Source organism: Varanus komodoensis, unplaced genomic scaffold (genome assembly GCF_004798865.1).
Source record: "Varanus komodoensis strain SLA01 unplaced genomic scaffold, ASM479886v1 scaffold60, whole genome shotgun sequence".
Taxonomy (NCBI): domain Eukaryota; kingdom Metazoa; phylum Chordata; class Lepidosauria; order Squamata; family Varanidae; genus Varanus; species Varanus komodoensis.
The window spans coordinates 3,300,463-3,327,868 of NW_025336223.1; the positions used below are offsets into that span (position 1 = coordinate 3,300,463).

Below are 27,406 nucleotides of genomic sequence, written 5' to 3' on the forward strand. Positions count from 1 at the left end.
CTCTCTGTTAGAAGGATTAGCACTCTTGCCTTCTTCAAAGCTGGAGTCCACAAGCCCTTCTGCAATTAGCAGCAGTCTCACATGAAGGTTGCCATTCACTGCAAGGGGCCAAGGCAGGAAAGCTGCTTGGTACACTACGTTCTATCAACTTATCTGATGCCTGGAGAGGCCAGCGTCCTTTACCTACTGCTAAGAAGGATGTCCTGCAGAAGTATTCAACCCCTTTTGACTTTTACAACCTGGAATTGAAATGGATTTAACTGGTATTTTTATTGCTTGTTTTGCGGAAGATACTCATCACTGTGAAGGTGCAAAATATTGTGGCACAAAAGTAAATAAAAGCAAATTGGCACTTGTGGATGGGGTAATCATTCACCCCCAAGTCAATATTTGGTAGAAACACTTTTGGCAGCAATTACAGCTACCAGTCTTATTGGGAAAGTCAGCCTTGTTCATCTGGATCCTGCAATGTTTGTTCATTCTTCCTGGCAATACTGTTCCAGCTCTATCGGTTGGATCAGGACTGCTGGTAAACAGAAACTTTCGAGTCTTGCCATGAATCCCAATTATGTTGAGGTTTGGGCTTTGACCGGGCAATTCTAAGACATTCAGGTTCTTATTTCTAGAGTGATCCAGTATTATTTTGGCTGTGCATTTAGGCTCATTGTCCTTCTGGAAACTGAACCTCCATCCTAGTCCCAGGTCCCCTGCAAACTGAAACTGGTTTTCCTCCTGGAATTGTCCTGAATTTGACTCCCCCCATCTTCCCTGATTAGTTTTCTAGTCCCAGCCAAGGGAATATATCCCCACAATAAGATGCTGCCCCACATCTCACCATGGGGATGGTGTTTGCAAGGCAATGAGCACAGTTGGCTTTGTGACATGCATATTTTGCAGCAAGACCAGAAAGTTAATTTCAGTCTCCTGGGACCAGAGATCCTCTTTATTTGCAGACCCTCCTGCAGGCCTTTTTGCAGACTCCAGACGGGCTTTCATATCGGTTTGTTCCAGCAATGGCTTTCTTTTCCCTGCTTTTCCATAAACCCGGCATAACGGAGTGTCTGGGTGATCGCCGGCACCTGGACTACTTCTCCCCCCTCAGCTGCAGATCTGTCCAGCTCCTTCAGCGTTACCATTGGCCTTCGGGTTGCTTCTTTGAAAAATGCTTTGCTTACCCAGGCACTGAGTTTTGGATAGCCTTCTCTACACAGAGTTGCAGTTTGGTCATATTTTTCCCCATTTTGTAATAAGGGATTTAAGATTGCTCCGGGGCATGTGCATAGTCTGATGCCCAATTTTTTCCTGGAGCTGTTCCGATAGCTCCTTGGTCTGCATGATGTGGTTTATTTAGGTATGCTCTCCTACAAATTCTGGGCCTTCTGCATTCAATCAGAGGTTATCGTGATGCTCCGGTAAGCTCAGGAAGCAATACACCTCAAAATGGGGGCACGTGCCTTCCTGGAAACCTCAGAGGTTTGGATCTTTTGCAGGGGTCCAATGCATACTGCCCGAGGGGAATGCACTCTGCCCTCACATTCACACAGACACCAAGCTTAGAAAACAAAGGAGAGTTTATTCAGAAGGAAATACAAAGCAGGTACAGACCCTGGTATTGTCTAGGCAGCAATCGTCCTCCGGCAGTCCAGCCTTACTCTATATTTCTAAGCAAGCAAGAGGCTTCTCCCTGACAGCCTTCTGGATACAAGTCGAAAGGAAAAGAGAGGGAGCCAAAGGCTGCTACCGGTCTGTGGGTTGTCCCACACAGTGAACTCTCAGCAGCAGCCCCTTGGACAGGCAGGAGGGGTGCAAGACGTCCACCCCCAGGCTGGGTGACAGGCCCCTGTTCAGAGCTTGCCCACTTCTGTTTTCCAAGCCCTGGTCTTGCACCCTTTCCCCTTGTGTTTGCTTCTAGGGGAGCAGAAAGCTTCCCATTATTTCTCAGACTTATGCTAAGTGCTTGATGGTTACCTGACAGCTCTTGGTGACTGTAGCAATCGATCCGTCTACCTAACCGTGCCTGCTTGCCATTGGCAGAAGGCTGGTCCTTTTGCCTGTGTTTGCTGGCCTCTATTCATAGGGTGCTTACCAATGTCTCGTGCCCCTTCCCTCACCTCTTGGTGATTTATCCTGCTTGCTCAGGACAATGGTAGTCGCCCTTGCAGGGTTGTTTTACTTAATCTCTTTGAGGGGAAATCTTACCTTTTTCTGCAAGAATTCCATCATTCATCATTCATTCTTTCTCATTCACACTGGTTAGCCCAAGTCATGATGTCCCTCCTCCTGAACTCAAGTTTACGGAACACATCTCACGGCCTGGGAGCCTGTCCTTGCAGCACCTGGCATACAACCAATGTTAATACTGATTACATACACATGCCACATCACGTGGCGCTAGAACTGTGCACTGATGGACTTCATGCAACCTACGAATTGTACTCTGGGTTGCCCTAGAGGCTATTTAGGCAAGTCGCAGCAAAGGAGGGGGTGAATGCTGATACAACCACCACTTTCCAGATTTTTTTGTTTGCATAACTTTCCTTCCACAATTAAAAAAAACCACTTTGCACCTTCCCAGTGTTGCATATTTTATGTACATCAAGTGGTAACAATGCCAATTAAATCATTTTAATCCCCGGTTGTCACACAAGGAAACATGGAAAAGACAAAGAGGGTGAATACTTTGCAAGGAATTGACATGATCCACTCAGTTACACAGGTGATCTGTTAGCTTCCAAAGATTAAAAGAATGACTTGGGTATCAAGAAAGAGACAGAAAGGTTGTTATTTTGCTTTTCATGAAGGCAGAGGAAACAGGCAGAGTAAAGCAAGTTGAAATAACATGGACTTCAGCTTCAGACTTCCCTCACTTTTGCTTTACCCCTTGGAATAGAGCAAAACATCATGACAGCCAGTGTGTGCCTGGGGAGACAGGCGCCTGGGGTGAGAGGCACCTAGTCTTCTGAGTCTTCATGGCGATTTATTACTCCTGTAATCCAATCTACATAGTTGGCCACCTTTGTGTAAAGACCATAGGTGCCACATTTTGGTCCCCAAGAAACCAGGCCAGCGACGTAGTAACGTGACTCATTATTGGGGTCCTGGATAGCATATGCCCCACCGCTGTCCCCCTTACAGCTGTCCTGCTGCCCATTCCCAGCACAAATCATATTCTCTGTGAAAACATACGACAAAGAATCTGCGGGAGGATCTGGCTTCACTCTTTCACACATTTCCATGCCCATGACAGGGATATTGGCTAGCCTGAGTTTTACTGAGGCTTTAGACACTTCTGTCCTGCCCCAGCCGGCTACAAAGCCTATGGTCCCCTGTGCAGGATCATATTCCGGAGACGGACCTGGCAGGCAGATGGGTGAAATGGTGGGGCCCATCGTCAAAGGTTCCCTCAGTTTCAACAGAGCAATGTCATTATCGAAGTTTGTCCGAGTGTCCGTCACAACCTTTGCCCAATTTGGATGAATGAAGGAACCCTCCACGTCCAGTGGCTTGACAGTACGCAAGACGTTTTTGCCAACCATGTGCCTCCCAGCATAGATAGTTGGGCTTGGGTTACCATCCAGCACATGAGCTGCAGTAAGAATCCAGCGGTCTGAAATAAGAGCCCCACCACCCCGCGGCTGTTCAAAGTAGATTTGCCAAGGGACCTCTCCTTCATCAGCAATTCTACCTCCGAATATCCTCCCAATTTCGGTGCGTGCTTGGGAAAGTCCACAGACTAGAGCAAGAAGAGAGGAAACAGACAAACATTTTCAAACCCAGGAAGGCAAGAATCCTTTAATCAAACAGCTTCATTTGGAAGCAAGCAAAAACATGGTCCCCTAGAATAGCTCTAGGTTATGGGCTCAGCTGGAAGCAGTTTCGTGGCCACCCAAAAATTGTCCTTTTTTTACTGCAGCCTGGTTACCTTACCCCTAAAACGCGTCGTGAGGCACTGAGAAGGGAGCCTGCACATCCCTGCCCTGGCTCCTGTCTCTTGATGACTGCATAGAGTGTGATGCCACAGTGTGACAAAGTCCCATAATCTAAGATGGGGAGACATTTCGCATTTGCGTAAAATGCCTGCTGGGTGCTTGCCCGTTCTCGAAATGGATGTTGAGGTGGGCATGGTCCATTGCCCAATTCCAGCAACAAGCAGGCAAGGCTAAAAGACAGCGCCCCCGGTTTAGAAAATCGGCACAAGGAAACAATGTAAGAATCCAGGCAGGTCAGAAAGACTGGACGGTGCTGGAAGGATGACTATGGATGCTCCCTTGGGGCTGTCAGATCAGAGGGATGGTTTTCAGATGTACGGTGTTGCTGCCAAGACTCGGTATGACCAACTGGGCATCTGTCTGAGATGTTTGGGCATTCAGGACTTACCCAAGACCATTCTCAGTATGCAGCAAGGGGCCCTGGACTGCTGCACAGTGGACAGCACTGATCTTAGCCTGCAGCCAGGTGCAAAACCAGAAGGCGGGGGCAGCGAGGGCGGGTATAACCGGGTAGCTCCAGGCCCCGCATCTGTCTCACTTTTTCTTGTGGTTGGATGCTCTCCCCATTCTCCACATTGCCTCTTTGGCCCCTTCCTGTGCCACAATCTTCATTCATTCATACATACATACATACATACATTGCATTTATGTACCACCCCAATAGCTCAGAGGGCTCTCTGGGTGGTTTACAAACATTAAAACCCCACCAATTGGCTATACCACAATGGAGTATAAAATAGCATGGTTAAAATGAATTAAATAAATAAATATACCATTAAAATGAACTAACTTTAAAATATTGGTTAAATAAAAAGGCCTTGACCTGGTGCCGAAAAGCATATAACAACAGCACCAGGCGGACCTCTCTGGGGAGCACATTCCATAGTCGGGGCGCCACCACAGAGAAAGCCCTCCTCTGGGTACCCTGTCTCCCAACCTCTTTCAAAGAGGGTTCCCAGAGGAGGATGTTGGATATCCCAAGCTCAGCAAAATAGCTCCCAAGAAGAACTTCCCAAGTGGGGCAGCCTATGGGTGCTCCTAGCAGGGCTGGGGCTTTGGAACCCAAAGCTGTTTAAACAAGGGTACTTCCGGATGGAGGGCTCCTAACCCTCCCAAGCAAAAGACACTGTGCAGTGGCGCTCTCTCTCTCTTTCCTTTAACAGGTTGTCTGTGAGAAGGAAAAAAGAGCAGGGGTGGTAGGAAAACGCAGGATGGTGTCGAGTGCAAGATGACCATGTCTGGATTTCTCCACAAAATTCTGTGAATGAGGGAGAGGGCAGCAACAGAACGTTCTTGTCTGGAAGCATCTCAGAGGCGATCCAGAGCTTAGCAAATCACTGACACTGGTTTAAAAAAAGTCTGAATTACTGACGGAGTTGAAGAACCTTTCCTGTTGCAGGAAATTATACTTTTTAAATATGTGTAGGGTTTTCTGTAAGCTCGAGAGAAGCAGTGGAGGAGAGCAAAAGCGATTTGATCACAAAATCTGCATTAATGAGAGAGAGAGACACAATTGTATGTTGTACCTGGGATACAAACTGGAAGGTCTGTCTTCTCATCTTTATCCACCCATTTCCCACTGGCTGAGCATCGATAGACTCCTTTGAAAAGAAGAAAATATAGCAGTACTGTTAGTTCTTGTTTTGTTTTTAATCCATATTTGCAAAAACAGATACAGGGCTGGCCACCAGGACCATCATCCACTGGTGCCCCCTGGCTGTTTTCCTGCTGGCTCCTGGGATTCCTGCAAAGAAGTTGGCCCAGCAAAGCTCTTCCAATGTGCCTAAGCAAGAACATTAGAAAAAGCACTTATTACAGATGAGTTTTGCCTTAACTACTACAGGATGCTATGCAGAAGGATCCATTTCAGCTGCTATAGTTCATTAAATCCTACACTGAGTCTGTCAATAAAATGAAAGATTCCACTTGTGGTGATAGCACATTTACGGACGCAAAATGAGTGCAAACCAGCCCAAAAAGGTCCACAAAGCCAGCAGAATGATATACAGGAAAGCCCTTGCTTCATCTTTATAGTTACAGACGTTTCCTTGCTTTTCATTATGAAAAGGTTTGGTCCCTAGAGAGCAGGCAGTAAGAGGAGGAAGCAGGTCCTCCCTTGCTGTTGTCCTGTGCCATCAAGTCATCTCTGACTGATGGTGACCCTCTGAACGAAAGTCCTCCAAAATGTTCTGACCTTCACAGCTCGGCTCTTCTAAGTTCAAGGCTGTGGCATCCCTGATGGGGTCAACCCATCCCATATTTGGGGATCCTCCTTACTGAGAAAACATACGCAAATACTCTTTAATGGGTACTGTCACAACAATCCTATTCCTAATTCTGCCCCTGAGGGGGCACTGCCATAAACTGAGCAAAAAGATGCCCCTCTCGAGCCCTGGATCACATGCAGTTTCACACTGGGAAGGATGGGAAACCCACCATCTCCTTCGTCCTTCAGCGTATAATAGGGATGCTTGCATGAATAGCGGATAGTGGCTTCATACATGGTTGCCTCAGATCCTGATAGAAAAGTGACATCTCCATTTCGAAGCTCATCTGGCATGCCACAGTCCACAGCTGCAAGGAGGAGAGGAGAGGAGAGGAGAGGAGAGGAGAGGAGAGGAGAGGAGGGTTAGAGTAGCTTCCTCACCTGTCACCTGCTCAGCATGGATTTCCAGTTTCCCCTTCTCCCACCTACTATGTAGCCTTTCTGTCCCCATCCCCTTCTCCGTCCATTTCTTGGAATAACTGTCTGGGCCTAGAATAGCATTAATGCACCCTCCCTACCAGAAAATCCCCAAGTAGCAGCACCTCAAAGCAACACAAACAACAGCTTTGAAGCCTTGTTGCAAGGAGGACCCCTATTCTGGCTAGCATATTCTTTGTGGACCACCATATTGTCTTCCCTGACCACCTTCACAAAGAAGGACCCTCCTTCTTTATGGCTGAGATTCACTACAGCTATTGAGGAGCACACAAACACACCAGGAAGTTTCTGTACAGTTTCCAGTGCACGTGCTTACACTGATGAAGAGGCAAGCTGCTTTCCCCCCTGAATTTAGAACTAAAAGCTGACTTTCCTCTTTGGGATGTGGTCAAAACCTCAAAGAGCTCCCTCTCCCATACATTGCTCCACAGTCACTATGATCGCAGGACCACCTGCAAGCAGACAACTGGTGGGTCACACAAGACCCATCCATGGAATCCATACTTACGAACGCATCTTTGGTCAGAGCTGCTCCACTTCCCATTGCTTTGACAGCTAGCATAGAAGGATCGAAGGCTGCCGTGTGGCTGAAGGGAACAGAATGCAAAGAGACAGGCATTAATTGCCTGACTGAGAACTGCCCCAGAATTACAGTCTCTCCCCTTTCTTGCTGCCTTTCTTCCATGCTCTCCTGATTGCTCTGTCTTGCAGACAGTGGATGGGGAGGAGCGAAATGCATCTCCAAAGGAGGTGGAGCACTGCACTCGCTAACAGGGTTGCTGGCGTTTCACCTGCCCACCACAAAGCCTGATCACGTCTTCACATGTTCCCTCTTGTCTTCCTGCACCCATTCCAGCTTTCTCTCCTCTGTCCCCCTGCCTTCCACTTCCTCTCATCCATCTCACCTCTCGCACTGTTGACATCAACACGGCAAGCTCCACATGGGAGGAGACCTGCCATTTCCCCTTACATTTCTATTTCAGGTACCATGTGCATTGCTGCAATTCTGTTACTTGTTGAGGGTTAAGAGGATGATCTGGGGAAGAAACTGGGAGGGCAAGCAGGAAAAGCAGAGCAGACAAAGCAGCTGGAAGATCTCCTGTTCTAAGGGCTGCAAGGGCCCCTCCCACAGCCTCTACAAAGCCAATAGCCAGGGATCTCAGGAAGTGAGGAAGGGGCTCCAATCAGCACCCCTGCAACCCCCAGCTACCCACATCCAAAGAGGCAAACTGCAGGCAGCTCCAGCTGCAAAGCTGATATCCATAATCCTGCACACCTAGGAAAACTGGTGCAACTGGAGTGTGGGGGGCAAAGTGGTGCCTCCAGCAGGGAGGCAGATCTCACGTCTGGGCAGCCCCTCTGCGGGGAAGGCCTCCCGGTTCTCCTTCAGTGACACCAGCCACCAGCTGTACCCAGCCTGTGCTGGGCTGCCACTGCATCGCCAAGTTCCTCGCCCCTGGGGCATATACGGTGCTGCTGACTTGGAAAAGATCACCCAGTACCAGCGGAGACCCCCTGGAGTGCCAGCAAGAGGTTTATGGAGCGCCTTCCTGTGGCGTGGGTGGACCTACCAGCACAATCTCATGGCCTTCGACACAAGTCACCATCACAGTATCCTTAACGACATAATGGTCTCTTACGGGATCCAGAACAGAGTTTGGAGTAACCTCCTGTGGACAGGGAATTGCTTCGAAAGGGGAAAAAATGATATGAGTGACCAGCCAGTGAATCATGACAGGCACACACTTGATGCACAACAATCAGCATTCCAGGCCCATTCTCCCTTCCGTGGGGCTTATGTAGTGTCTTCTGCCCGAGCCATTGCCTGTCTCCTCAGAGAAAGTCAGCCATGGCTTGCGGGGCATTCAGCCGGAGCACGGTCTCTTCCCCGATGGGCTCCGAAGACACTCTCCCTAGATATAGTGCCCCCCCCACAGAAATTCAGGACCCCTGGTCTTCCCCGCTGCCCCCACTGTCAGCTCTAGTGGGACTGAATGCCGGCCAGGGGGCCAGTGGTCAACCAGCCCTTTGCAGCTACCAGCTCAAAAATTCTACCAGCAACAAAATGGATTTTCCAGCCTTTCCCATATCCACTCTTGACCAAGCACCCCCAACTCCAGCTGCTTCAGGAAGAGGCAGCCTGCATCTGGAAAAGGCTGCTTTCTGGCCTTGAGGAAGGGCAGAACAGCCACCTCCTCTGAGCTGCACTTCCCAGGTGAAACTGTGTACAGGCAAGCAGCTTACACTGTGTCCCAACTTCATTTATTGCTCCATGTTATGATGTTAGAAGATCAGAAGAGCCATGCTGAATCAGACTGAGGATCTGTCAGGTTCAGAGTTCTCTTCACGCATTAGCAAGTTCAGCCCCCCCACCCTCACCCCCCAAAAACCCTGGTCTTGTTCTTCAGCACCTGAAGCACGTAAACGTATCACCACTGATACTGGAGGTAATGCATAGCCATCGTGACCGATAGCCATCCGTGACCCCATCCTGCATGAATTTGCCTTATTTTGCTTGACAGCCATCAAAAATAGTAGCCATTGCTACATCTTGTGGTATTTAATTCCATGAATGCAGTATTTGCTACCTTTAAACGTATTTGTTTTATCTGTTTTGAATCTCCCATTTTGAAGTTCCAGGGAATGACTTCTGGTTCTAGTATTATGAGAGAAGGAGAAACTATCTACCTGTCCACGTTCTCCATATCATGCACCATTTTATGCACCTGCTTCCTATCTTCTTTCTCTAAGCTAGGCAGTCACACATGTTGTAACCTCTCCTCATAGGATGGTTGTTCCAGCCCTTTAATCACTTTGGTTGTCCTTTTTTGCTCCTTTTCCGATCCTTTTTAGGTGCCAGGACCAGAAATGTACTCAGTATCCAAGTCAGATCATGCTATAGATGTCTATAAAGGCAGCATAATAGAGGCAAGGTTTGTTTTTACCTCAGTTGCTTTCCTGATTATGGAATTCGGAATTCAGACCATGGAATTTGCCCTTTTTACCACAGCTGCATACTGGGTCAACATTTTTATCTAACTTGCTTCACAATTCCAACATCTCTTTTTGGTCAGTCACTTCTAGTTCAGATCCCGTCTGTGTACAAGTGACGTTGGGATTTTTTGCCTCGATATTTCACACTTGTTTCAACTGCATTCACCATTTTAATTCCTATTCTCTCCAGTTCAGGATATGCTTTTGGTACGCTTCACAATCCCTTTAGAGTTTAATCACCCTATATAATGTGGTGCTAAGTTTCATTTGGCTGATTCCAGATCATTTAAAAACATTTTTTTAAATTGATTTTAATACAAACCGCTGTGGAACCCCGGAGGGAGACTTTGCCATTTATTTCCACTTTCTGCTTTCTATCTTTAACCCAGTACAGATCCATAACAGGACCTCTCCTCTCATTTCATGATTGCTAAGTTTGTTCAGGAGTCTTTGATGAGGGACTTCGTTAAAGGCCTTTGGGAACTCCAAATAATCTCTGCCAACCAGGTCATGCCTGTCCACATGTTTATTTTCACTCTCAAAAATGCTTAAAGTTTAGTGAGACAGGACTTACCTCTGTAGAAGCCACATTGTCTGTTTGCTTCTATAGTCTCGTTCATTTTATCTTTAATAATGCTTTTAACCAGTTTACATGGAACAAACATTACTAGGTGACCTGTAATTTCTGGGAACCTCCCCCCCTACCAAGATCTTTTTTAAAAAATTGGTGTTACATTGATCATTCTCCCATATAGAGGCTGATCGGGTATGAACAGGAAGGGGAAGAGGCAGCTTTTTTCTCAAAACAAGACACAGGGCTAAATCTCTCTCTCACCTGGACCCGTAATGACCAGAGGATAATGGAGGAGGGAAGCAGAAAGACAGCGATTAAACCCCTTTCCCAAATTTTGATGTGCCACCTTAAAGTAAGAACTTAGTTTAATCTAGTTTTGTATGATTTAATTATTGATTCCTGAAAGGAGGGATAAAAAGGATGCCCTAAATCTCTGAATTTTAGGATCCTTTCAGTCCAGGAAAGACTCTCACTGCTCAGACAAGCAGTTTTTATTCCTCCCTTTTGCCTCCCTTCCTGTTCCAGAGCACGTATCTTCTGTACTGGATGTCCAGCCATTTGTAAAGATTTATCTGTTCCTTAATGCCCATGTCTCCATCCCATAGTATGCCACAAGTTCTCCACATGGGGGTATCTACTCACGCTCTGCAGAATAGCGGATTTTCCAGCCCCTGTCTTGCATTGTTTGGTCTGTTTGGAACAAGATGTCGACGATATTGCTTGTAGTCTTGATTTCTGGAGGACCGGTGAATACACTGCCACAGTAGGGACCAAAACGCTGATCCCCTGCTGTGAACTAAAAGAACAAGCAATAAGAATAATGGGCAAATAGGACGGAAAGCAAAGATGCATAAGAAGCTGTCCAAAGAACAGGAGATGCATGCAAGATGTGGAAGAAGTTAGGAGGGAAACAAATCCTACATGACGTACATGTTGACGGCATGGTGACGGCAGCTCTCAGAAGGATTGCTCGGTGCATGAGCGTGAGAAGTGGCGATTTTGCACGTGAGTGTGAGTCCATGTCTTGTGTTTGAAAGATGAAGAATAGACCCAAGGGGCCTTTCTACATCAAAAACTCAACACAAGTAAATTACTGAAACAGTGAAATACATTTAATGAAATAAAGTGCCAAGTCCTTGCCTATCATTCCAGTTACGGGCACTCATTGGAAAGAGTCCTGGCATCTCACAGAACAGTTAGTGTCTGTCTGTCTGTCTGTCTGTCTTTCCTTCTGTACTTACTTACATGTATTTATAGGCCGCTTATAATTGCCAAGGCCTTCTTAGGTGGCTTAAAATGCATAACACATACTAACAGTTGTTTCTTCCTGAGCAATTGGACATAAAGTCTTGCCCAAATGGCTCGTACTGTCCTGTTTCCTTCACAGAATTTTATGGGGGTAAATCGCAGGTAATTCCAGCCAGCTTTGTTACACGAGGCTGTTATCCCGCCCTCTCTACTTCCCGTTTCATCGCAGTAGAGATCCAAGTGTTACCGGAAGAGTTCCCCATGTGCCCACCCGCCCCTTCAGATCGGAGGCAGAGGTCCTTCTCCGGGAGCCCCCTTTGAAGGAGGTTAGGAGGGCAGCTACTCTGAGAAAAGCCCTTTCAGTGGGAGGCTCGCCTGGAGCCATCACTTTATTCTTTTTGGTGTCGGGCGAAGACCTTTTTATTTTCCCAATATTTTAACAGTTAATTGGTTTTATCCTTGCTTTTATCATCATTGATCAGATGCAGTGTGTGGTTTGTTGTATATGATTGCTTTGTGGTTTTGTTTTTTGTAAGCCATCCAGGGACTTTTAGTATTGGGGCAGCATATAAAAACTTTAAATAAATTAAATTAAATAAGATTTCCTTTCCATCTTCTGCCCTACATCACCTCATAACCTCTGTATAACCTCCAGTGCAGTGCAGTGTGGAAGGATAGTGCAAATGAACAAGAAGTTGTGTTTTCTTTCACTTTCACATTGCTGCATTTTTCCTGCTCCAAGCGGACTTGCTGACAGTGGTAGTCGGATACAGAAGCAAAACTGGAGGGTCATGTCACCATCTGAAGAGAACCCGTAAGCACCCATGAGTAGGGAGTGATGCACACACAATAAATGCCTTGCAGAGAAAAGCCTAAACTCCCTGCTCCTTTCTTTCCAGAACTAAAAGTGCTTGTTTTTCCTACACGCTTGTAAGGCACAGATCTCAGACCCCACATCCCATTGGTGAGCTGGTCATTCCAGAAAGCACCCACAACTCTTGGAGGAATATTCCCTTCCTCCTCCCTTTTCCATCAGGTGACATTATAGGCAAAACCATCAGGATAAGCACATTCACATGAATCGGACCATCCAAACAGGGCTTGGATTTCCACTGGCAGTGAAGCTGATTTAATCTAAAATCCATTTAAATCTCAGGGCTGAAAATGGCCACTTCCCCCTCTGGTGGGCTCTAGCCTTCCTGTCTGCTGCCCAGCTGCCGGCTTCCTCCCTTTATACCAGGACGGTGGCCCATGTGGGACGGAGACCCCCTTCGGCCCCCGTCATACACTTGCAACTTAAGCAAGTGAAGGCACATGCATGCCAAGCCTTCACGGTGCCCCGATGCCGCCCTCCGCCCACATGTGCTGCTATCGCCTCTTGTCATGAGCGGAGTGTCCCCTCCCAAGCAAGACAGTCACTCGAGCACTTCTTGTGAGAGTTTTATTCTGCACAGGAAATCTAAGCATTCACAAGTCTCTGAGCATGCACAAGGAGAAGTGTTGCCCCCTCTCTGCCCCCCTTCTCCCAAAGCTTTGCTTATGGACCCTTCGGGGTCGGGCTCTGGAAGGTGGGGTGCTGTGAAAACAGGCCTGTCTGTGCTCTGCACTGAGCCCCTAATTGGTCCAGCCTGCAGCTGTGAAGATGGGCCCCGAGGTCCATGTTTTCAGGAGGCTTGGGTTCTCCATCCGAGACATCTCCCCCCTCCGTCCTTCATCTGCCTCATTCCCACAGGCAGGAGGCAGACTGGGCCCCCTGGCTGTCCCTGAGCTCCTTTCATCCAGAGCAGGCTTGGACTGGCAATGCCGGGGGGGGGGGAGTGCAGGGGGGGGAGTGCAGGTGCCAGCCACTCTCTCACAACAGCCATTCCGCAATCAGAGGGTGAGCTCTGAGCCTGGTCAGGCTCAGCCATCCCCGCATCATCCTCAGAGTCTGAGCTATCAGTGCCACCAAGACAGACCGTTTCTCGTGCATGCCTGGGAATCTCCTCGGATCGTGTGCACCCGACATCCCTCCATGGCTGGCTAAGTTGGAGAGCAAACAGGAGCAAAGCCCTGGCGGAGCAGGCAGGAGCCAAGAGCCGGGACTGTGCCAGAGCCAGGCACCGTGTGTCCCTGGTCCCTGCCCAAGCCCAGCACAAACCCCCACGGCCAGTGCCACTGGGGGACGCAGGCCTACCCCGCAGTTCCTAGGGGCACACGGCTGAGAAGTGTTCTGAGCAGCAGTGGGGAGACCCCAAACACTCAGGAGCCCTCCAAGCCATCACTCACCGTTAGGCTGTCCACGCAGTTGCCATCCATGTCCGGGGCCTCAATGCTGAAGTCTTTCCCGATAGTCAGAACCACGCGGTATCCTGACTCCAGAGCAATACGGTAATCACAGTTTGAGTTCTCAGGATAAAGACCGGGGTAGTTGGGGCTGGCAATTTCCCCAGAGAGTTCAGTAAAAACGTTCCCAGAGCAGTTCACTGGAGTTTAGGGAAGAGGACACAAAGAGCAGCCAAGTTAGCTGACACTTTTTTCTTGGAGCTGGCACCCCAAGGCCGTTCCAACATCCTTTGCCCCCTTGTGCTAAGGCCTTGCTATGCAGCAAAGATGCAAGGGCAGCAGGCCTCAATCATACTGAACCCTCAAGTGCATGTCTGAGCAGGCAGGTGCCATCCCGTGTTTCTGAGGATTCTTTCGGCCAAGACATTCCTCAGAACAAGGACAGGCCCCTCAGCGATAGTGGCTGGGCCTTGATACCGCTTTCCTTGCCTAATTCTCACTATTTTTCTCCAAATGTTCAGTCTGAGACAAAAATGCTCCTCTTACAATACAGGTTCGTTTTAGAATGAGCAAATAGTACAAATAATCATTTATTTTTCTTAGGAACATAGAAGCATAGAAACAGAGCGAGTCAGAAGGGACCTTCAGGGCCATCTAGTCTGACCCCCCAGCCCCAGCCAGCTCTGCTCATGACATGCCTACCATGTGCTTGTCCAGCCTATCCTTGAACACACCCACCGATGGGGCTTCTCGTCATGCTGTGGCACCCTTTTCTAAACTGCAAAGAAAACCCTCTCTCAAAAAATACAGATCCCTCCAAAAAGCAGAGGAATGCTGTCTTTATAACTCTGGTATTATCAGTGAGGCTTTAAACAGCTCCATACGTCCTCCGCACATCGCTGCTTCCAGCTTTGTAACAGGCACTCTAAATTCTTTACCTTAATTCTGTGAGTTAGTTTATGGCTATTTAAGCAAATGTAACTGTTTTGTTCTCACTCTGCATAATTTTAGCTATTTAAATAGTTCATTTTCATAAAATCACTAGGAGAGACAGAAAATAACAAGGAAGAGACATAAGGTCTGCCTTTAGCGGTTGGAAATGTTATTCAGCCACCCTGGTGTTGAAGTTTTCAACACACTTTCAAGCATATCTTCCAAACATAAGGGCTACAAACTTACTCTTGAAGAGAAGAAAAAAAGGGAAAGCAGATATTCTAGGGGAGATGAACAGCCAGTGCATTGTAGGCCCAGTGTGTCCTAGCATGCATTTTGCAAGATTAAATTGCACCATATGCTAGGTTCTGACTTCAAACTGTTGGTTTTGTTAATCGCCTGTGTTGATCTGCACTCCAGCAAGTTTGTACATTCCCGCTGAGTATCTTTTTCTCTGTGTGCATTGTTGGGTTAAACTGGATCTCCTGTCTTGCATTTTAAAAATAAGAAAAATAAACACGTTTAAAGGGCAGGGAACAGTCCTCCAGTGCCAAGAACTCGAACGTAGCTATCAGGACTCTTGTTTTCACTGGGCTCGGTGGAATCGCTCCTGAAATTCCACACCCCATGAACATTTTGTGTGCCTCCGCCTTTTGGCCTGCTGCTGCCCCACTGCATTAACATGTTTCTAAGGTTAAAGGGCTCTAAGTAGTGAAAACTCAGTGGCGTCCCCCTAGATTACCCCTCACTGCCCCATTAAGCTAATATATGATGCATTATTCATATATTAGTTCTTTATCTGCTTTTAATAAAAAGCAGTTAAACTTTTAAGCCTTTTTCAGTTTCCTAATTTAATCCCAGTTTTAAATTTAGAAGGATCTTGGCTCCCAGTGTATCACTCTAATTATTTAACTGTATTTTTTAATTTTGTGATGCTGGTTGCTTTCTCTTTCCTCGTGAAAAACTGCAGCCCCTCCCGCTCTATCTGCTTCTGTGGATCTTTGTCTTCTGAGTAGGCTGCTTAAGTTCTTCCCAGGGGAGGGAAGGCTTTGCTGTTACCGGGGGCCATACAGAGCTAACACTCACCACTACACGTTTTCTGGTCCTCCTGCAAGAAATATTCTGGTGGGCAAGAGCAAAAGTAGCCCCCGATGTAGTTATTGCAGTAATGGCTGCACGGCTCTTCCGCAAAATCTATGCACTCATTCATATCTGCAAGAGAGGGAGGGAGATGAAAGGAAGAATCTCTGCGGAATAACAGAAAAGACATCCCAGCTGACTGCCACTAGCGTATGCCGCCTTGGCACCAACTTTCAGATGAGTCCTCCAACCTCCCATAAGCGTTCATACCTGCTCTCTGATAGGTAAGGCCCCAGTCCCAAACAATACATGTGGATATATGGGATCTACAGTAGAATTTGGTAGCAGTCTGTAGATAGGACAAAGGGGGAAAGATAGCAACAGCCCCAGTGGATCTTGACCAACTTGATGTTTGCTTCCAGAGAACCAGCCCAAAGCCTTCCGTTTGCATGACGGTGCCTTGTTGAGCCGAAGGACGTCAGATGGGCTCCAAACCTATCTCACTTGAGAGGCCTGGTCCTCGATCCACTTTGTAGGCCCCTTGTTCTCTGGGGAGGGTCTACTGTGGAATCTCTTCCCCAGCTGGTGCCCCTGTCTTCCAGCACAAGAACCCACATGGATGGCTCACGAAATATACACGCGATAATGGCTCCGTCCCTCCTTTTCAGGCACTAATATCCCACACATTTTGGTCACTATTGGTACCTAACATTATCAGGCACAAGGACATAGCATTACTCCACTGCTGCACAGCCAGGTCAGCTTCTGGGACAATAAGGCCTGGGATCAGTTTGGCCAACAGGGTGGTGCAGTCCTGGAGATCTGCTTATCAGCACCAGCTTCCCTTCCTCTCTCCCCTGCTGGCTTTTCAACTAGAGGTACACTGAGGGAGGACAGCGTTCCCTTCTGAGGCCACATGTCCAAACATTTCGCTTAGATTTTGTGCTTTATGTCAATTTTTATTGAATTATGTTATTTATACATGTGATTTTATCGTATTTCAATTTTACGGATCATGAGCCGTCCCGAGATGCCAAGGCATAAGGGACAGCATACAAACGGTTTAAATAAATAAATAAATAAATTTCAGGCCATACATGACAGTTCCCCTGGAGCAGCCAGATTCCTGGTTAAGTGCTGGCTCGGTAACCTGGGTAATTATTGAAACAAACTACTGCCGTGGAACCTGGGGGCTTGCCATGCATGCCAGAGGCAAGCATCCCTTTCTGGAAACAGTAAATACAGAACAGGCACTGATTTGGCCTGTGATGCTAACATCGCTATACTTAGAAGCAAGGGAAAAAGTCACCAGACAAATGCTCTTAATATGCCACACTGTTTAACCATTTAATGTTGGGTATATCTAGAAGGCTTTTGCAATGTGCCGAGGATCTTGCTTGCATGCTCCTGTTGACACCTGTTCTCAAGGCACCTCTGGAAGGCACTGCTATAAAGCTCTGAAGGTCAGGGGGCTTTGCTTACCCTGTGCAACATAATAGGCAGCGAACCCAGTAAACCTCTCTTCGTTGGAAAAGTCGGACTGGAAGGTGATGGTCAAGCTATTGTAGGGGAAGTGGAACTCCTCCAGGATAGCCGTGCCAGGAATTTGGCTTGACTTCTGCCCACAGAGTTGTCCCTCAACTTGGTTACCGGACAGGATCTGAAAGGGACGGGGGCACAAGTCACTTCACTGGTCTTCACTGGTGAATATTCCTAGCTGACATAAATAGGGGTGGGTGCGTCCTCACACATGGAGTGACATCCACAGCGTGACACACACTGGAATGAGAACAGCATACTTTGGTTGTACGCTCTGCTGCACAGAGTTCCCCAGAGCCATTTCTCAAAGGATGACTGAGGAAAGGAATATTGTCAGGTAGGCCGAGGCGGAGTTACCCTGAGACACTGCCTCCACCCAGCCCCCTGGCCTTGCTGGGGAGTCAGTGCACTGAGCTGCCATTTCCTATCTCTTCGTGGCACCTCAGACTCATTTGGCTTTTTGACACCCTCCCCCACACTGACTTTTAATTTAAGCTCGGCTTTGGTTGCCAACTTGGTGCTTTGTGGGGAAAGTAAGATGGCGGCCAAATGGGGGCATGAGCTCGGTGCCCATCGGCATAGCTGCTTCCATGTGGCAAATACAACGGAGGAAATGGTAGGAATGCAGGCGGACATGGAAAAGTTTGTTGCCCCCACTATAGGGCAGCAGTATTTCAAATAACTGACATGAGTAGACAACAGGAAAGGGGAGACCAAGAGCAGAGAAGTGGGAACATGTAAGAGGGCCCTGCTGGCATCAGAACAGGGAACAGGCAGGTCTGCACTGCAGGCCGAATCCCAGCGTGTTCTCTTGCAGCGCTGTGGGCAGGTGCTGCTGTGCCCTTGCCGAGCCTCCATTCAGGTCAAGGAAGGCTTGCCCAGGAGGAAAAAAACCCGGTGGATTTGGCCATATGCTTGTCATGGGGGGCAGGGGGTGCCAGTTGGGTTTTCACATTTTTTTGGATGGTCCTGGGATATCAGCCTTGTAGGAGAGCACCATTCTTTGCCATTTAGGCAAAGTATATTACCAAACTTCAGGCCCACAGGTATATATTTTGTGAAAGTTGAGGGATGGGGAATAATTGCAGACAAGCTAGAACCCAAATACAGGAAGCTTGGTACTTTACCACTTCTTTAGGCTTCAATCCAAACAAACTTACCAGAGATACTAAAAATGCAAAATACCTGCACAAATTATATTACTTCTTAGTGAGCAGCTGGGTAAAATACATGCTCTTCCTTGTATTTCTGCAAGTGAATGGACTATTTTTAATGAAAATTGAATATCTGGGGAGGGGACTGTGAGATCTTCGAAATGTGGCTAAATTCTTGGCTTAAAGATACACTAGGACAGAGAAATCAGTGCAAAAAAGACAATGTGTGGATACAGGTAGCAGATATATGTGCTAGAAGTTATTTAGCTGCATTGTTTATTAATGTATATTTATACAGTATAGCCTGATCCTGTCTAATCTTGGAAGCTAAGCAGGATTGGGCCTGGCTAAACTCTGGATGGGAGACTTAAAATGTTGCAAACCATGCAGAGAGCTTCAGTGATCGGTGGTAGAAATGTAATGGAATAATACTACTACTAAACTTTTTTGTTGTTGCTTGTGTTATGAGCTCATCAGTCATTTCACTGTCTTTGCACTGAGCGTGGTATAGAAGATGGGGACTACATTAAGGTCCTGGTTGCTGTTGTTACAATGCATTTCTATCCCACTTTTTTCCTCTTTTGAGGAACCCACAGTAACTTAGCTCCATTTTTTCCTCAAAAGAGCAGCTCTGTGAGGGAGGCTGGGCTGAGAGTTTGTGACTGGCCCAAAGCCACACAGTGAACATCATGGCCAAGTGGGGACTAGAATCCGGATCTCCTGGAACCCCCGTCCCCCACTCTCCCCACCACACCACTCTTGGTCCTCAAAGCTCGTCATCACTTTAAAAACTGAGTAATGGGTCTATTGTCCAAGGCATTTATGGAGGGACAAAAGAAAAGTGTGCCTGGACACAGACATTCAGCTCTCTAAAAAAACCTGCCAGCCATTTTTCACGGGAGAAGCAGAAGCTGCACCTCGCCTTCCCCGCTGTGCTCCTAAGCACCATGGTGCAGCTCGGGTGCAAAGCTCAGTCTGACAGACGTGCCCACTGCCCAGTTCTCCTCTTTCAGTCCCTGTCCTCACCCAGGGGGTGACCCTTTACCTTCACAAAGTCATACTCGCAGTTTTGAGATGGCTCGATATCCAAATGGGTGAAGTAGAGATGGATGCCATAACCGGGAGGAACATTTATTTTCCAGGATTCCAGAGCATCGTTGGGATATGCCTGAGGATAGTTCGGAGACAGAATTTCTCCATACATGGTGGTTGCCTCTGCATGGGCCAGGAGGAAGCAGGTGATGACGTACCTGGAGAGCAAAGTGGGAGACTGAGAGTACCCTCAGCCAGCCTCATCTGGAAGGCTGGGTTGCACCTCTAGCTATGCAAGAGTAAGGCAAGGCAGAGCAGTTCCGGTGCCTGAGGTGGGTGACTGAGGGTCCTGGCCAGATGCTGTTCCCCTTGGGGTGCAGCCTAGCCCTGCAGATGCTCAGAGGCAAAAGAGGAGAGCAGGTGAGCGGCATCCCTTTAGAGATGAAGAGACCTGAGCAGCAAGACCCTACCAGGGAAAGGATGCAAATCTTGGCATGCCCCCCTCCCTGCCTCCCCCAAGTGGCCCTCCAGCAAGTCCTTGCTGTCCAGCGCCCCACACAGAATCATAGAATAGTAGGATCCGAAGGGGCCAAGAAGGCCACTGGGTCCAATCCCCTGCTGGTGCAGGGCGTCCATTACATCTTCTAGTATGCGAGAGCCCACCACCCCTCTTGGCAACTGGCTCCACTCCCGTATTGCTCTGACAGGAAGTTCTTCCAGCTTTCCCTTGGGCACCCAGTAACTTACCACCTCTGCAGAAGCTCCATCTTGGCTTCTTCCTCAAAGCCACAGTGGATGGAGTACAGCAGACAGGATCAAAGCAATCCACTGCTTGGCGGGCTGCTTGCTTGCTTCCTCCCTCGGAGAAGACCTGGTTGCAGGAGAATGAAGTGAAGAGGCAGCTCCCAGAGAGCAGCGGAACCAGCAAGCGCACCGCGCCTCACGCTTACTCGGCAAGGAAACGGCAGCGGGACTCTCTGTAACCCGATGCCCCCATGCCTACAATGCATCTTCTTCCTTCCCCATGTAAACCAACGGCTGGGCCCCACTTGGAAGCACCTGACCCAGGTCCTGATATTCGGAATATCAACTTCTAGAAAGGGTTTTGAGAGAGGGTTACCTTTCCTCCTTGCCTCTGAACTGTTTCTCTCGCCGTCTCGCTATCTCCCTCTTCATATCCCACAGCAACGCTTACCCACGGTCCGCGGCATGAGAAGATTAGCGAATGGCAGCGCTGCAGCGCCCTCTGCTGCCGGAGAGTTGCACCCCTCGCTTCACCAAGAGAAAACGGAGCTCGAACGCTGAAATTGCACAATCCCCTTTTTGGGCCAGGCTCAGGCCCTGCTGTGGGGAAGGCTGGGCCATTTCGAACCGAAGTTTTCAGGGAAGTCAGGTGACTTCTAGGAAAAGAGCGGGTGCGGGAAATTCCAAATTCCCATCTGAAAACAAGTTACAATATTACACAATCACAATGGAAGATTGCCTTAGTTTAAATCATTGACCTGATCATCAGTTGACCTTCTGTTTAATCTTGTTATAAACACATAACACAGGCAACATATTCGCAGAGTTTCACTCGCAACCAACTTTCCAAAGGGACAGCTAAATAAACAGAAACACTTAGTGCACAAAATGCTAAAACAGATTGTTCTTTCCAATGCCCTATGCGATTACCTAAGTAAGCAGTTATATATATCCCCAGTACAGAGCGAAAGCTTTCTTGAGATTTAGGAAAATCAGTTATTTTCTTTGATGACGCCTTCATTTGCTGCAGGAGCCTAGTGTAATTTCAGCACGCCCTTCTATAGCAGACTGCCACCTTGTGTTGTGTAATGGAATATACAGGAAGGCAGAGCAGTAAATCATGCAGGGGGAAAGACCGTGTAAAAGAATCATAGAATAGCAAAGTTGGAAGGGGCCAGAAGACCACCGGGTCCAATCCCCTGCTACTGCAGAACACTAAGTTACACCATCCCATTCAGATGACTGTCCAAATGCTGTTTGAATGTTTCCAGAGAGGGAAACTTGCCTAGCTAATAGCTTTCATTGTCATACTGCTCTGAAAGTCAGGAAATGTTTCCTGGTGTTTAGTCTAATTCTGGTTTCTTTTAATTTAAGTCTATTACTCCATGTCTTGTACTCTGGAATACATGAGGAGAGATCTTGTCCTTTCTCTTTGTGACAGCCTTTCATGTACTTGTAGAGTGTGATCATATCTCCCCTCAGTCTTCTCTTCCTGAGGCTGAACATGCCCGGTTCTCTCAATCTTTTCCTCATAGGACTTTACCCCTTCTAACTTTTCTGCATCTTTGTAAAATTTAGGTGCTCAGAACTGGACACAGTACTCCAGGTGAGATCTGACTAGTGCTGAGTACAGTGGAACTAGCACTTCGTATGTTTCGGAAGTGGTGCTTCTGTTAATGCAGCCCAAAATAACATTTGCCCTTTTGGCGGCTGCATCACATTGTTGGCTCCTATTTAGCTTGTCATCTACAACAACTCCAATATCCTTCTCATTTGCAGTATTGTTGAGTCACGTGTTCCACCTCTTGCAGCAGTACATTTGGTTTCTTGTTCTGAATTGGAGGATTTGTCATTTGTCCTTACTGAATTTCATTCTGTTGCTCTCTGTTGCACAGATTCTCTAATCTTCCCGGGAAGAAAGCAACAGCAGCAGCTCTGGTGAAGTGCCAGGTTAAATGTCTCATGTCGAGCAGTCCAAAGTGAGACCAAAAGATGAAATGATGCAGAAGGGACAGCAGGAAGTGAGTCATGGCACCATACGAAGCAAAGAAACACAATCCAATCTACTGAATGAGGCCCTGTCAATATGTGGGTATCTTCACTCACAATTCAGGCTGCAAGATCAGTACTGAAACTACTGGGTTGTAATATTGGTGCGCACATGCATACAATTCATGTGGCTTGAATTCTATTGTCTGTTTTTCAGGGCCTTTTCTCCCAAATTGCCCATGTACAATTAAGAAGATCCACAGATCAAAATGGTGTGTATTACTAAGAGGCTATTAGGGTTCTGTATCAGAGTGGGAAGACCATCTGCTGCGATTAACAAAACCTGAGAACAAAAGCCACAGTTTTCAATTTTTCCATTGTTCCATGGAAAATGTTCCATTTTAGTGGTCCTGTGTTGGATACAACTTTGGAATGTGGGGAATTTTTTAAAAAGATACATTACGGTGCATAGAAAGCTACTGTATACTGTGTCAGCTGGTCCAGCCAGCCAGCTTTGCCAACACTGATTGGCAGCAGAGACTCTCCAGAGTTTCACGCAGGCATTCTTCCTGCCCTACCTGGAAGAGGCCAGGAACTGCACAGCAGATGCTTTACCACTGAGCCACTGCCCCTTCCCAATACCATTGATCATATTGATATTCTGGATGAATAGACAGATTGATATGGCACAGAGTCATATAGCATCAGTATGGCAGAAGTCCTTCTAATTTACCTGCCATTCTGCTATGATGTTTTGACCATTGGCCCACTCAACTGTATTCTCATGATTCAAAGAAGTTCGTTTAGCTCTTCTACCCACTGCAGTGCACATCAAAACAGGCTACTTTCGGGGGCAGGGTAGGGATTTGGTTGAGCACAATATCTCCTTCCTCCTTCATTTTTCACACACAGCAAAGCTGCAGAAAAGATACCGCTTTTGTCACTGGGAACACACTCGGAGTTAGTGAGCATTGGTATGTCCATCTCCTCTTTATTATTTTACCTTTTTAAGCAAATTTATTTTTTCCAAGTTCCCTTAATGAAAATTAAAGAAACAAAAACAAAGGATCACTTGGAAATGTACATTTAACATGATCTGTAATCCTTTCCCCTCCCACCCCTTGAATGAGTTACATAAAATAGAGTCTAAAGTCCCTCAGAATGCATGTTGGTTATAAAGAATCTGTTGCAACCGCCATAACCATTTACAACTTGTTGGTACTGGCCTCCCATATTCAATTATATTAGTATATTCATTAAATGGTAACCAACAGTCTCAAAAGAATCAAACTGTCATTGACCTTTCATAACCTTCAATTTATATGGCAATTTTTCCATTGTTGCTGCTTCCATATCAATTTATACCATTCATTCAAATCTGTAAATGTAAAATCCTTCCAGTGTGACACTGTCAGTGTTCTAGCAGCAAATAAAAGATGTAACATTAGCTTCTTAATTTTCTTGTGCATATTCCTTTCAACAAATACATTCCATAGGCCCAAGTCTGAGTCCATAGGTACTTCTGCCCCCTGCTGTCCCAGTATTTATTGCCCAGGATCAATGCTTCAAGTTAGATTCCAAAAAAGCAATTGTGCTGGTGCTTCTACACTGTGAAATTATCACACTTCGTTCACTCACTTAAGTCCAGAATTTTTGTCCCATCACATTCCCACCACATGTGCTGGTAGGTGTCAACCCCTCCAGCACAAAGGGGAGGAATCAGACTAAATAAATGCCAATTTTCTAGGAGCCAGATACCAGCCTTCAGAGACATTTCTCAAGTATTAGCAGGTAGAGGTGGTGTCCCCCAGAAACTCATTCAAGCTGTATCATCAACAGAATTAGATAAGTTTGCCTCCCACCACTGGCTGAGATTTTTGCTTTTGCTCTCATCTGAGTCCAAATGTATCTTATATATATCCGACAGCATCCCTCTAATACAACCATTATCATTATTAATTAATATCTCAAAACTTAGTTAAGCTCCAAACCGGCTGGTCCTTTATACCCTTGCTAGAAATGAAAGAACAGAGTTGATATCGCAGGAGCCAATTAATATCAGAATTTCTTTAAGTCTGTACAGTCTCCTCCCTCGTCATCCTTTGATATAACACGTATCTGCATTGGTCAATAAACCTGGATGGGACTGAAGGGGCAGCAAAGGTGAAGGACTGCAGACTTCCCAACCCAAATTTCAAACACAGAGCATGTGGACCTCTTCTGTCCAACACATCAATTTAAATCTGTACCTCATAAATGGACCCACCTGTTCTGTAGAGACACCCATTGTCTGCTGGGCTCTTCAAGACAAAAGAAACTAACTGCTAATTGATCCATGATAGATGGAGACATCTTTTTCCATCTATAAACATCTTCTGAAATCAATTTCCAGACCCTGTTAGAAATTGCACGTATATAACTTATTCAAATTCTTAGTGATTGGTACCTCTCAATACTGACATTTAGAATAGTTGGTTGTTATCGCCAGTCTAAGTATTTCACTACTTTAGATTCCTACTGGGGAGGTTCCTTAAAAAAATTACTCCGGATTTTCTGCAATTGGCTCATAGCCCAGCCAGCTTCTGAGATTTAAGTAATTCTTTTTTTTTAATATTTTATTAAAATTTTTAAACTAACACTAAAAAAAAAAAAATCAAACATCACAAACATTGGATTCACTGGGTCTACTTCCTACTACATATTTTTTAACATTCTAATATCAAATTCCAATTAATTTATCATAGTTTGAAAAAGAAAAATTTACGCCAAGTCCCGTTTCTCCAGCCAATTATAAAAAGAGTCCCAAGTTTGATAGAAATCAGTATCCTCTTTCTCCTTCAGTGATAAAGTCAGTCTATCCATTTCTGCACAGTCCAAGATCTTTCTTACAATCAATCCATCGGTGGGCAGCTCCTCACTTTTCCAATATTGAGCAAATGCAATCCTCACCTCTGTAATTAGATGCAACATCAAAAAGGTTTCCTGTCTGTTAACATCTTCAGGTATACTGCCTAACAAGAAAACTTCGGGTTTAAAAGCAAAGGGTTTTTGTAATATTTCCTCCATCAATCTATGTATTTTAATCCAGTACTTTTTTGCGTTGTCACAAGTCCACCACATATGATAAAAAGTACCCACTTTATGTTTACATTTCCAACATCTGTTTGACATATTTGGAAACATCTTAGCTAGTTGACTTGGCGACAAATACCATCTATAGAACATTTTATATAAGTTTTCTTTATACGAAGTTGCTAAAGTTACTTTAATGTTTCTTTCCCATAGTTTTTGCCACTTTTCTAGTTCAACATTAAATCCAAAGTTTTGTGCCCATATTATCATAGTTTCCTTAACCTGTTCTCCTTCCATTTTCCTGTCAAGTAAAAAATCATATAGTCTTTAATAATTTTCTCATCTGTTTTAAGCATCACTTGATCAAATTCTGTTAGGTCTCTATAGAATCCCCATGTTTTACAATCCTTGGCATATCTTGATTGCATCTGCACCTTCTACCACCAGGAAATATGAAGTCCCTGTTCTTGCATTTCTTGCTTCAGTTTCAGGCCACCATCCTTATCCAGGATATCGCCATATCTTATGATCTTTTCAAAGTTCAATGCCTTTGGATATACAAAAGCTTCCATAGGTGAAAGCCATCTTGGTAATTTATTATACAGTTTTAGCTTTAGTTTTTCCCACACTGACATTAAAGATCTTCTAATAAAATGATGCAGGAAGAACCCATGAGACTTAGCTTTTTCATACCACATATAAGCAAGCCATCCCATCTGCAAGTCATGACCTTCAAGGTACAAAATTCTCTTATTTCACAACCCATTCTTTTAGCCAAGTTAAAACAGATGCTTGATAATACAACATCCAGGCAGGAAGACCAAAACCTCCATTCCTTTTAGCTTCTTGAAGCATTTTTAATTTAATCCTTGGTTTCTTTTTTCTCCAGATAAATCTTGAGATATGAAAGTTTAAGTCATCAAAGAATTTTTTATCAATTTTTATGGGAATCATTTGAAACAGAAACAAAAGTTTAGGTAATATATTCATTTTGACAAGTGCTATTCTTCCCATCAAAGATAATCGTAAATTGCCCATTTTTCCAAAAAGCCCTTAATATCCTTCAATAATTTATCATAATTATCTTCTTTCAAGGTAGTACATTTAGCTGTAAGCTAGATTCCCAAATATTTAACCTTTTTAACAATCTGCAAGTCTACTTGTTCCTGGAGTCTTTCTTTTTGTTCTCGCGTAAGGTTTTTAACTAACAATTTCATTTTTCTCTATTTATTTTCATTCCCGTAACTTCACCATATTCTTCAATCCATCTGTCACCCCTCTTGTTCATTATGATTTTAGAAGTACTGAATAGATGTGTTAGGGATGATGAGGACATCACAGGAACTAGAATTAGGGATGAAAGTTATAAATTGCAAGCATTTGCGGATGATCTGGGGGTGTGTTTTTTTATAATGGAGGAACATTTTTTTTTTCAACAATGCCCAAACTTCTACAACGGGTAATTCTTACTTCAAACTCTGTGATGTTCTACCTGGTTGAGCAATAGTAATTGCCATGCCATCTGCTTATAGCCCAAGCTTATACTCTGTTCCTGCCACCTGTGGCCCTGGGATTGTAGCATTCTGATGAGGTTTTTATTATTATTATTATTATTATTATTATTATTATTATTATTATTATTATAACATTTCTATGCCGCCCCTTGCCGAAACCTCGGGGCAGCTTACAACATGATAAAATACAATGAAATACAATAGCACCTAATAAATTACCATTAAATACAAAATACAAAAAGACATTGATTTACAAATATAAGATTATCAGTATAAATTAAGTAAATAAAAATATAGGAGGAGAAAGAGAAGGAAGAAGAAGTTGCCCTGGCCAGATCATGTGTTTTAACAATTAAAATGATGTTTAAATAAAAAGGTCTTTACCTGGCGCCGAAAAACCAGTAACGACAGTGCCAGGCGGACCTCTTTGGGGAGTGAATTCCATAGGTTGGGTGCCACCGCAGAGAAAGCCCTCCCCGAGTACTTACTCTCCTAATTTCTTTCATGGAGGGTTCCCGGAGAAGGGACTCTCCCTTTGAGATCTGCGGGAGAGTCCCTTCTCCGGGAACCCTCCA

General features: G+C 45.7%; 1 protein-coding gene across 2 annotated transcripts; it reads right to left on the bottom strand.

The window, feature by feature from the left end:
• Positions 1–1,553: 1,553 nt before the first annotated feature.
• C1S (complement C1s) lies at positions 1,554–20,762 on the bottom strand. Of its 2 annotated transcripts, XM_044449680.1 has the most exons (12): positions 20,633–20,762; positions 20,260–20,383; positions 19,526–19,730; positions 17,270–17,447; positions 15,794–15,919; positions 13,778–13,974; positions 10,904–11,057; positions 8,265–8,380; positions 7,202–7,280; positions 6,426–6,563; positions 5,516–5,590; positions 1,554–3,733 (listed from the first exon to the last, which is right to left on the bottom strand). In XM_044449680.1, the coding sequence occupies exons 2-12, from the start codon at positions 20,277–20,279 to the stop codon at positions 2,952–2,954; spliced, it is 2,070 nt and encodes a 689-aa protein (XP_044305615.1). In that variant the 5' UTR covers positions 20,280–20,383; positions 20,633–20,762; the 3' UTR covers positions 1,554–2,951. The 2 variants fall into 2 exon arrangements, with proteins under 2 accessions (XP_044305615.1, XP_044305614.1); XM_044449679.1 differs by lacking the exon at positions 20,633–20,762 and having other exon boundaries at positions 20,260–20,612.
• Between the last annotated feature and the right edge of the window lie 6,644 nt (positions 20,763–27,406).